Here is a 12,500-nt window from a genome sequence, read left to right as displayed (position 1 = left end):
GGCAACAGGTATAGTAAGCAAAATCATACGAAAAATAAAAAGTATGTGGATAATATAGAAGGATGAGAGAAAGAAAGAAACATAAATAGCAATGAAATGATATAGGATTCCAATATGTAAGGTCTATGAAACATCTCATAAAGAGTTTTATAAGGACCGCTACTACAAATAGTACTACACCCTTGATCGTGAAATATCGATTGCTTGTTGAACCCTGTGAATTGCGTGAAAGTAGGATACTCCAAATTCGGGGGTCTAAGAGTTTTATAAAACGTTTTTGGTGGAAAAAAATGTGAATGAAATAGATGCGCATTCAATCCCAAAATCGCACGGGTTTTTCTGGTCCAAGTGTATCTTGTCTTTACTACGAATTATTTTCCTTGGTTAACAATAATTGTATTTTTACCAATATCTGCAGGTTCTTACTTTTCTTTCTTCCTCATAAAGGAAATAAGCTAATTAAGTGGTATACAATATGTATATGCATTTTCGAACTCCTTCTAACAACCTATGCATTTTGTTATCATTTTCGATTGGACGATCCATTAATCCAGCTGGCGGAAGATTATAAATGGATAAATTTTTTTTATTTTTACTGGAGATTGGGAATAGATGGACTTTCTATAGGGCCTATTTTACTGACAGGATTTATCACCACTTTAGCGACTTTGGTGGCTTGGCCAGTTACTCGAGATTCGCGATTATTTCATTTCCTGATGCTAGCAATGTACAGTGGTCAAATAGGATCATTTTCTTCTCAAGACCTTTTACTTTTTTCATCATGTGGGAGTTCGAATTAATTCCCGTTTATATACTTCTATCCATGTGGGGGGGGAAAGAAACGTCTGTACTCGGCTACAAAATTTATTTTGTACACCGCAGGGGGTTCCGTTTTTCTATTAATAGGAGTTTTGGGTCTCGGTTTATACGGTTATAATGAACCAACATTAAATTTTGAAACATTAGCTAATTTATCATATCCTGTCGCACTGGAAATAATATTCTATATTGGATTTCTTATTGCTTTTGCTGTCAAATCACCGATTGTACCCTTACATACGTGGTTATCGGATACACACGGGGAGGCCCATTACAGTACTTGTATGCTTCTAGCCAGAATTTTATTAAAAATGGGAGCATATGGATTAGTTCGGATCAATATGGAATTATTACCCCATGCGCATTCCATATTTTCTCCCTGGTTGATAATAGTGGGTACAATGCAAATAATTTATGCAGCTTCAACATTTCTTGGTCAACGGAATTTAAAAAAAAGAATAGCCTATTCCTCCGTATCTCATATGGGTTTCATAATTATAGGAATTGGTTCGATAACTGATACGGGACTCAACGGAGTTATTTTACAAATAATATCTCATGGCTTTATCGGTGCTGCACTTTTTTCTTGGCAGGAACGAGTTATGATAGAATGCGTCTTGTTTATCTCGACGAAATGGGCGGAATGATATACAAAGTCAACAGATCTCACTGAATACAAAATAAGATTTATGGCTACACAAACCGTTGAGGGTAGTTCTAGATCTGGTCCAAGACGAACTGTTGTAGGGGATTTTTTGAAACCATTGAATTCGGAATATGGTAAGGTAGCCTCTGGATGGGGAACGACTCCTTTGATGGGTGTCGCAATGGCTTTATTTGCGATATTCTTATCTATTATTTTGGAGATTTATAATTCTTCTGTTTTACTGGATGGAATTTCAATGAATTAGATACACAAGAATCACGAAGCCTCGTGTTTCAATACAAAAATTGAAACTTTTAGTTCTCGGATTTTTTTAGCCCCATTCTATTTCGGTAGTTCAACTGCGAAATTTATTTGTTTCTGTATTTCCGGAATATGAGTGTGTGACTTGTTATAATTGATCCTATTGATAGTACAGAAAATGAGTCTGTCATCTTGATCGAGATAGTTTTATCCCGTCGGATAGTCATTCTAGTATCTGGAGCACGGAATATATGAAATGGATCACAAAGTATTTGAACTATGATTCATACTTAATATTCAAACCTCGCGGCCGGACTCAAAAAAAATTCAAAGAAAGAGTTAGATTATTTATAAATCGAAAGATTTTTTATTCTTTCAAACTCTCATTTAGTTTATGCTTACTTTGATCAAAGGACAAACCTTTCTTTTCTTTGTATTTTTATTTATTATATCTATTCTATTGATTGAATAAGTGATGATCCAATGGTTCTTACTCAAAGAATCTTTGGGCTTAGTTTGAAGGTTTTATTGAATCATCGCGGTTCTGGTATGAATCTGACCTTGATAATACCGTTATGATTTTGATAGCTGCCAAGAAAGTATTACACAATCTCCAAGAGCATTTTTTTGGAAAAAGAAGAGAATAGATTCCCCGTTTTTATACCACATATCCTATTTTGTTTTGATTTGGACACCAAGAAACAAGAATTAAAACAGTATATCGACGTGAAGTGCTAGATAATTTCTTTCTTCTTCTTGCTTGTCGATGTATAACCAGGTATCATGCAATAGAAAATTCCTCAAATTCCTGGAGGTATTGGCTTAGGCCTAAAAATGGAAGATCAGGTAACCCGTGAATCCAACGAGTTGGTTTATAATAATTCATGAATGTTTTTTATAGTCATGAAGGGTAAGAATTTGTAGCCGGAAATGCAAAAACAAATAAATTTCGCGGTCGAACTACCGAAATAGAATGGGGCTAAAAAAAATCCGAGAACTAAAAGTTTCAATTTTTGTATTGAAACGCGAGGCTTCGTGATTCTTGTGAATCTAATTCATTGAAATTCCATCCAGTAAAACGGAAGAATTATAAATCTCCAAAATAATAGATAAGAATATCGCAAATAAAGCCATTGCGACACCCATCAAAGGAGTCGTTCCCCATTCATGGGCTACCTTACCATATTCCGAATTCAATGGTTTCAAAAAATCCCCTACAACAGTTCGTCTTGGACCAGATCTAGAACTACCGTGGACCAAATGGAACGTTTTTGACTTCAGGAACAATTATAAATAGAAAATTCTAACTTAATGGAATATAGAGAAATCGATTCAAAATTGCATCCAATAGGATTTGAACCTATACCAAAGGTTTAGAAGACCTCTGTGGTCCCGGAATTGTTATTATTTCGACACAAGAAAAGGGTGTGTAAAATTCCTTTTCTTGTGTCGAAGGCTAGAAAGACGAAGAATACTCCCTGTAATTATTTGTTCCCCTCATTTAATTTATCATTCCTTTCTATTCTCCACTTACTTATCTTATATTTAGTATCTACTCAAATTGAATTTAGAAAACAAAACCTATTCTGTAACATTTAAATCTAACACTGACAATAGGAATATAATTACCCCCCCAATTTAGTCCAATTTAGATTGAAAAAAGAAAAAAAAAGAGGTAAAGACAAATAGTCTTCTTCACAATATACATATTTTGTTTTGAAGGCTATTGAATTAACTGAGCAAGCGGATACAAAAGGAATTCAAATACAAATTGCAGGGCGTATCGAAGGAAAAGAAATCGCACGTGTCGAATGGATTCGAGAAGGTAGGGTTCCTCTACAAACCATTGGAGCGAAAATTGAGTATTGCTCTTATAGAGTTCGAACTATCTATGGGGTATTAGGAATCAAAATTTGGATATTTATAGACGAAGAATAATAAGAATAAGACTTTACTTGTCTTTCCGTTCTATTCTGCGATAGAACAAAAAATGACAAATTCTTTGATTTTTTGATTGAACATAAAAATCAAAAAATGAGCAGTTCTAAATTCTATAAGGTTAAATAAAAATTTGATTGATCATTTGATATAATTGCTATGCTTAGTGTGCGACTCGTTGGGTTTTTTAGGCTTAGGATTCAAAAAAAATGGGCGGACCACAGTATAAGCTAATAACTATTCTCAAGTCCCTGAACTTATAAAGCCTCGTTTCTGTAGTGGGCCAATTTGTTAACATACCACCGAGCCATTTTTTATTAACGTAATGACACCGAGCCCTTATTGCAGCCCGCGCCACCGAATCAGCGGCTTTATTTTTGGTACCAACAATTAAGAATTGTTTTCCCTTACTTGCTGCATCAAAAACTAAATCACAAGCTTCTGATAAAAAACGAGCGGTTCTAGTCAGATTTGTAATATGAATACCCTTACGTTTTGCAGAGATATATGGCGCCATTCTAGGATTCCATTTCCTAGTACCATGACCAAAATGAACTCCTGCTTCCAACATCTCTTCCAAATTTATGTTCCAATATCTTCTTGCCATTTCTGTTTGCACTTCCTCTCTCTCTCTCTCTCTCTCTCTTTTTTAAGTAAAAAAAAGAGAGACAAGACACCCTGAAATAAATAATAGTTCCAATGGAACCTTTTCTTCTACCGGGGATTGGTCGTTTATCCACGAGCCAAGCCATTACTTTCTATTCGTTATTCTCTTTATTACTATTAACAAATTAACAACTCAAATGACCACAACAAATTATCTTAAGAATCATTAAATTCTATACCTATAAAAGAGCGGCCTGATGTATCATGTAAATTGTTTGAAATGCAAGAGTCAAATAATTCTCAGTGGTGGAAGAAAATATCTCTCATTTCTCCCCCGAAGAAATTCTTTTTTTTGTTTCCAAAAGAATGTTGTTATGTTGCCGTGACCGGTGCACTAATCCTTTGAATCCGGTACCGGCGAGTATCATACCCCAAGCACAACGTTTTCTTTCAGGTCTTTCAACCAATCGATACGACCCCGGAGAGCAGCTTTTGCTAAAACTCAAGATCATAGAGTATATCGACGTGAAGTGCTAGATAATTTCTTTCTTCTTCTTGCTTGTCGATGTATAACCAGGTATCATGCAATAGAAAATTCCTCAAATTCCTGGAGGTATTGGCTTTTCACCGAGCCTCTCTCCGAGACAGTGCCTAGATCGTTACGCCTTTCGTGCGGGTCGGAACTTACCCGACAAGGAATTTCGCTACCTTAGGACCGTTATAGTTACGGCCGCCGTTCACCGGGGCTTCGTTCGCCGGCTCCCCTGTCATCAGGTCACCAACTTCCAAACACATCATAAGCTAAACCTGTGCTGACGAATAACCAACCCGCGATGAATAGGGAAGGTATAGTTATACTATGAATGACCCAGTATCGAATACTGGTAATAATATCAGCAAAAGAACGTTCTCCTGTGCTTCCAGACATGCCGAGCTCCACATATTCTTGTAGGGGATCGATTCCGTAAAAGATGGGATCAGTAAATGGGAATTCACCGAAACTCAATCTTTGTGAGATCGTCAATATTGTACCAAAGGTATTTTTAGAGTATACCGAATCAGTATAGCTATCCTTCTTCTGACACAGCAACGCAATTTCAAACAGTATATCGACGTGAAGTGCTAGATAATTTCTTTCTTCTTCTTGCTTGTCGATGTATAACCAGGTATCATGCAATAGAAAATTCCTCAAATTCCTGGAGGTATTGGCTTGGGCCTAGAAACGGAAGATCAGGTAACCCGTGAATCCAACGAGTTGGTTTATAATAATTCATGAAGTAAATTATCATATTTCCGCAAGTCAATTAGATGCCTTGATACCACATATCCTATTTTGTTTGATTTTGTTTTATAATAATTCCAAAAAACATGTCTTTATTCAAAATGCTCGGTTATTGATAGAGTCATTGGTTAAATCCAATAATAGGTAGAACTTATTAGATACCATCGATCCCGGTGTCTAATAAGTTTTTCTACCCACCTTCTTTTATTGATTTTCTATCTTTTTCATCCTATTCTATTTCTGTTTTCAATTTTCAAATTTTTCGTTAGATTAAAATCTAATTTCACTTTTGATTGTATTTGATTCTATTTAATCGGCAGAATCAAAATGGGATGTATAAACGAAAGTTCTGTTTCTACGAAAATTCTTTCGATTAACCAACTCGTTACGAAATCGCGTTGATAGCCTCGACTCGTGTCCTAGCCCGTCTGAGAGCTAGATTTGCCTCAATTGTTTGCCTCTTACCTTCAGCTTTCCTCAAGTTAGCTTCCGCTATTTCAAGAGCTTGCTGAGCTTCTTGTGGATCAATGTCACTACCCTTCTCCGCATCATTTACTAAAATAGTGATTTCATTGTTGCCTATTCTAGCAAAACCACCCATCAGAGCCATCGTTAACCATTGGTCGTTAAGGCGTATTCTCAAAATACCTATATCTACAGCTGTGGCAATAGGCGCGTGATTTGGTAATACGCCAATTTGTCCGCTATTAGTAGATAAAATGATTTCTTTCACTTCTGAATCCCAAACAATTCGATTAGGGGTAAGTACGCAAAGATTTAAGGTCATTTCTTCATTTTCTCTCCATTTCTAAGTTCGTAGCCTTCGCAGTAGCTTCGTCGATGTTTCCTACCAAATAAAGGCCTGTTCAGGAAGACCGTCTAATTCTCCGGAAAGGATCAATTTAAATCCTCTAATTGTTTCTGCTAGACCAACATATTTCCCCGGGAAACCGGTAAATACTTCCGCTACGAAAAAGGGTTGTGATAAGAAACGCTAAATTTTTCGCGCTCTTGCTACGGTTAAGCGATCCTCTTCGGACAATTCGTCCAACCCAAGGATAAAGCCAAATCTCTTTCTACGGGGAATTCAAAAAGTTTTTTGTACGCCAAATAAATTTGGAGTAATCTGAATTGGTTTAACTCGAATAGGATACAAAGGTTTAAATTTTTTAATATATTTTTTTTCATTTCCGGGGGGGATTCTTATTTTCCCATCGCCCATTTGTATTTGTTATGTTAGTGTGATAATAATTTGTTATTTTTATAATATTCAATTATAATAATAAATAATTAAATATAAGAATTTTTTTTCTATTTATACTATAGCGGATCGCGGAGCACATATATATATAAGAGCTTTAACTGGATTGTCGAAACTAACCCATTAAGTTTCAATTTTGTAACTTTATGAATCATTATTTCTCTGAATTACTCTATCTCATTCCCCTGTTTTCAACCCAATGGAGAAAACCCCTTTTCTAATTTAGTGGATATACAAATAGTGTATCAATTTGAAGTGATCTAAAGAAATCCTATGTTTGTATAAGAAAATGTAAGAAAATAAATCAAGACATATTTTTAGAATTCGAAATACTTTTTTGAAGTATGGTACAATTATGACAGGAATCGAAACGCTTTTTATATAACGTAACGGGTACAACCCAATATCTAGTTGGTTTGATAAATCCTTAAAACAAATGCAAAATGCTAACGATTAATACAAAAATTACATAAATCTTTTGAAATCATTGGGTGTGGTGCTCAAATTGTGATCTCTAAAAATCATATTTTTTCATTCATTTATTCAGTCAATTAATAAGCATTTTTTTTATAGATTCATAAAAATCATATAAAAGAATGAGAAATGAATCATTAAAAAATGAAAATGATAAAGAACCTTTTTTTTGTTTTGTTGAATTTTATCTATGAATTGAAGTTACAACTAGTTAGTTTAGTTACAATAAAGGAGTTCTCTTTTAGGAAAACACAAACTAAAAAATCTCTATTGACGACCTAATTAAATAGTTAAATAGAAAGGATAATTAAATAAATAAAATGATACAATAAATACTAAAGATTCCTTTTGAACCTTCAAATTGCTATTTCAACGAGTTGTTATTTATCAATAAAAATTAAATGCTTCCTAACAAATTTGACATTTTACATTGAATTGACCCCTTCACCTTCAATCTCGACGATTGACTAAAAAATGGGTTCGAGTGGCATTTCACCCCTAACCACAACTCATCCGCTGATTCTTCAACATCAGTCGGTTCAGACCTCCACTTAGTTTCACCCAAGCTTCATCCTGGTCATGGATAGATCACCCAGGTTCGGGTCCATAAGCAGTGACAATTGCCCTATGAAGACTCGCTTTCGCTACGGCTCCGGTGGGTTCCCTTAACCAAGCCACTGCCTATGAGTCGCCGGCTCATTCTTCAACAGGCACGCGGTCAGAGCCTTGGGCTCCTCCCACTGCTTGGAGCTTACGGTTTCATGTTCTATTTCACTCCCCGAAAAGGAAACGAAAGCTGAAACATAAATCATGGATCAACTAAGCCCTCTCGGGGACTTGCTTAAGAATAAGAAAGAGGAATCTCATGTAAATACCATGGAATAAGGTTTGATCCTATTTATAATTTTCAAATTATATTTATATATAATATATAATTTAATTGGCCCTTGGATCCAAATCACGAGAATGTATATTCTTCCTCAAATCTTTCGTTGAGAGGTAAAGGATTAAATCCTTTTAAGAAATAAAGTTTTTGCTTGGAATATGAATCAAACCGAGGGACCCCTTAACTCTTAGGGGGATTAATAGAACGAATCACACTTTTACCACTAAACTATACCCGCTACAATGCGATTATTGTATTTATTGTATATTTATTGTATATGTATATAAGGGACCCTTTGTCAAACAGGGGAATTGGGCGTAATCAAGATAGGATTACAAGATAGGAGCCTAAAAAATCCTGAAATGAAAATTAGGGCCTTGTCACCTTTTGTCAGAAGACTTGTGTTATAGGATTTTTGATAGATAGGATTCGACAAAAGGACTTAGTCATAACATAAGTAACATAAAAATGGATTGTGCAAAAATCCGTAGTTTTTTATTATTATTTATTCTAGTTATTCTAGTAAAATAAAAATAAATGGAAATAAAAAGAAATAGGAAGAAAGAAAAAGAATAGAAATAATATTTTGATTCTATATCATAGGAACGGAAATAGGACTTTTCTGCTTTTGATTGTTGATTCAATGCAAAAACAAGATTTTTTTGTTACAACAAGCCAGACCGCAGAATCATAGAAAAAATGAGTTATTTGAGTTGAAAATAAAAAAATGAGCCCGGCCGGGTACTGACCAGGCCGGTCTGTGGAAATTGGAAATTAAAAAGTCCCTTTTGCGCGAAATCAAAGCGATATTCTTTCTTTTTTTGTTATTTGAGATATTTCTTTAGAGCCCTTGTTTTATTTCAAAATATAAATGATATAGAATATAATATAAATGAAATGGAATTACTGATAAAAGTTCTATATCTCTATAGAAAAGTTGGATATATCTATATAATCAATCTATATAATAATAAATTTAGAATCTATATATCTATGGATTAATAATACTCTATATAGATAAATAATAATCTATATAACATAATCTATATAACAAAGTAAAAAAGGGCTTTTTTCAAGCCTTTCTTTTTGCGTGCTGTAACATAGTAATTATCTTTTCTCAATTCGGAGAGATGGCTGAGTGGACTAAAGCGTCGGATTGCTAATCCGTTGTGCAAGTTATTCGTACCGAGGGTTCGAATCCCTCTTTTCCGTTTCGGTTTTTGGTAGTGGAATAGATCAAATCCTAATACCATTTCTAAAAATGAAGCAAGGAACTCTCCCTTTTTTATTCTTCGTGTCCAGGATTACGTCCCGGATCATTAGATAGGAATTCGAAGATGAAGAGAGAAACAAAGAATATTACTACGGTGTAAACAAAGAGTTTAAGAGTAAGCATTACACAATCTCCAAGAGCATTTTTTTGGAAAAAGAAGAGAATAGATTCCCCGTTTTTATACCACATATCCTATTTTGTTTTGATTTTGACACCAAGAAATAAAGTGATTTCTAGAATTTCTAGAAATCCAAAAGAATTTTCAGAAATTCACTTGTAATAAGAGTTGAGTTTTTCATTACAAAAAAAATTCTTTCATACCAACAATTATATATTGTGGCGGACTCTAATCTAAATAGGGTTCTTCGGCGAAAAGGGTCAGAATGAGGAAATGGGATGATCCCGATTTATCAGGGCTATCCAAGAATTTCAATCTTTGAATTGAGGGTTCGTTCCTAGTGTAAGACTTATCTGATCTTTTCAATTGTTAGAATTTTTTTTCTTGAATCACTCATGAATTTTTCTAGGACGGTATTAAGGATCTCATCGAAAACTTACAGCAGCTTGCCAAACAAAGGCTAAGAGAAAAAAGAGAATACGTATTACTGGCATAAAATCTACGATTGGATTCAAAAAAGCATAGGCCTCGGGCAATTTGGCGAATAAAAAACTACTCGAAAAAAGGGCAGAATTAAAACAGATATAGATCAAATTAAAGATATTAAGCATAACAAAATTTTGTTCTTGGAGATAATTTTGATTGAGTTATTAATATGTTTTTGATATAAGGAAAAAATGAAGAAAGGAAAATAAGGAAGACTAAACAATACTTCTTTGAACTCACCCAATCAAAAAGCCTTCAATTCTTACAAGAGAATAGAAGAAATCATACTTTCATACAATATCTTAATTGAATTCTATGTAATGATCAATAAATTCGATTTAATTCTCTATCCATACGTGCAAAAATCGTAGCAAGAATCTATTCCATAGCTATTTGGAACTGGAATTGACGAACAAGGAATACCCATATTAGTGTAGCACCAGGCGGACTGTTAGCTAGTGTGTATGATCTTACGAGAATAGAGTATGGTGTAGATCAACCGAAAGAGGTATGTATAAAAGTATTTGCTCCAAGGAGTAACCCTAGAATTCCGTCTATTTTCTGGGTTTGGAAAAGTTCGGATTTTCAAGAACGAGAATCTTATGACATGTTGGGAATCTCTTATGAAAATCATCCACGACTGAAACGTATCTTAATGCCCGAAAGTTGGATAGGGTGGCCTTTACGTAAGGATTACATTGCCCCCAATTTTTATGAAATACAAGACGCTCATTGAATGATAAGAAACTAATTACAACTTCGAATATTCAAGGAATATTTGTACATTCTCTTCTAGCTCAAACAGAGGAATTGAGGTTTCATTCGTATTCTTATGGATAGGCTAATAAATAAAAAGAAATAAAAGACAATACATCATTGAGATTCATCATAAAATATATAAATGCATAAAAAGATTTTGACTCTAATTATCTCTATTTATAACTCTAAACTAAATAGAAATAAATTGAATCTATATTAAATCTATTAAATCGATCGATTAAATGAAATCTATATAAAAAAATTTCTATATAATTTAGATGTAAAATATACTAAAATATAAAATAAACTAGAAAATAAAAATGGAGTCAGTAATATTAGTAATATTACTATATTAATATAAAAGAAATATAACTAAGATATAAAAAAAGATATTAAATATATATAAATATATAGATAAATAATAAATATATATTAATAAATATATATATAAAATTTTAATTTAAATCGAATTTTTATAATTATTAGATTCTATCAACATTAGCTTGAATATTAGATTGAATCTACCATTATTATATTAAATATGTTATATTTATATATTTATATTAAGTATGGCATTAAAAATTAGAAAAAATTCTAGTTTTTCTAAATTCGAGTCTATAATTCATATTAATAATTCATATTAATTATGAATATCTAATAGATAGTTAATAGATAACATCTAATAGTTTGCTGAATCCCTATGGATACCAAATTTCTATTATTTGAGCCCGCTTAGCTAAGAGGTTAGAGCATCGCATTTGTAATGCGATGGTCATCGGTTCGATTCCGATAGCCGGCTTTCCCTATTTGTTTGCTTTTTGCCTTTTTTACATAATTTAGTAATTTAGAATGAAGTAATGAGCCTCCCAATATTAATATTGGGAGGCTCATTACTTCAATTAGTCCCCGTGTTCCTCGAATGGATCTCTTAATTGTTGAGAGGGTTGCCCAAAAGCAGTATATAAGGCGTACCCAGTAAAACTTACAAGTAAACCAGATATAGAGATGGCGACTAAGGTTGCTGTTTCCATTATTATATAATTTCAAGATCATAATGGGTCTATGATAAGATTGTTTATTTACAGCGGAATGATATACAAAGTCAACAGATCTCACTGAATACAAAATAAGATTAATGGCTACACAAACCGTTGAGGGTAGTTCTAGATCTAGTCCAAGACGAACTGTTGTAGGGGATTTTTTGAAACCATTGATTCGGAATATGGTAAGGTAGCCCCTGGATGGGGAACGACTCCTTTGATGGGTGTCGCAATGGCTTTATTTGCGATATTCTTATCTATTATTTTCGAGATTTATAATTCTTCCGTTTTACTGGATGGAATTTCAATGAATTAGATTCACAAGAATCACGAAGCCTCGCGTTTCAATACAAAAATTGAAACTTTTAGTTCTCAGATTTTTTAGCCCCATTCTATTTCAGTAGTTCGACCGCGAAATTTATTTGTTTCTGTATTTCCGGAATATGAGTGTGTGACTTGTTATAATTGATCCTATTGATAGTACAGAAAATGGGTCTGTCATCTTGATCGAGATAGTTTTATCCCGTTGGATAGTCATTCTAGTATCTGGAGCACGGAATATATGAAATGGATCACAAAGTATTTGAACTATGATTCATACTTAATATTCAAACCTCGCGGCCGGACTCAAAAAAATTCAAAGAAAGAGTT

General features: G+C 33.7%; 1 protein-coding gene, 1 long non-coding RNA gene and 1 other non-coding gene across 3 annotated transcripts in view; all 3 read left to right on the top strand.

The window, feature by feature from the left end:
- Nucleotides 1–88, top strand: part of LOC121206141 (cytochrome f-like) — a 696-nt gene extending 608 nt beyond the window's left edge. Inside the window, exon 1 of the mRNA XM_041076462.1 lies at nucleotides 1–88. This exon is cut by the window's left edge and continues 608 nt beyond it. Coding sequence (XP_040932396.1) covers nucleotides 1–58 — 58 coding nt within the window. The 3' untranslated portion in view covers nucleotides 59–88.
- Nucleotides 89–3,450: 3,362 nt separating this feature from the next.
- Nucleotides 3,451–6,189, top strand: LOC121206144 (uncharacterized). The gene is made up of 2 exons (XR_005901122.1): nucleotides 3,451–4,883; nucleotides 5,473–6,189. It is a non-coding gene; the product is annotated as an uncharacterized lncRNA (long non-coding RNA).
- Nucleotides 6,190–11,535: 5,346 nt separating this feature from the next.
- On the top strand, nucleotides 11,536–11,608 carry TRNAT-UGU (transfer RNA threonine (anticodon UGU)). The gene has a single exon. It is a non-coding gene; the product is annotated as a tRNA-Thr (tRNA).
- The last annotated feature ends 892 nt before the right edge of the window (nucleotides 11,609–12,500 follow it).

Source organism: Gossypium hirsutum, chromosome A09, assembly GCF_007990345.1.
Source record: "Gossypium hirsutum isolate 1008001.06 chromosome A09, Gossypium_hirsutum_v2.1, whole genome shotgun sequence".
Classification (NCBI taxonomy): domain Eukaryota; kingdom Viridiplantae; phylum Streptophyta; class Magnoliopsida; order Malvales; family Malvaceae; genus Gossypium; species Gossypium hirsutum.
The sequence above is the reverse complement of the archived record's forward strand: the minus strand, read 5'-3'. Positions and strand labels throughout refer to the sequence as shown.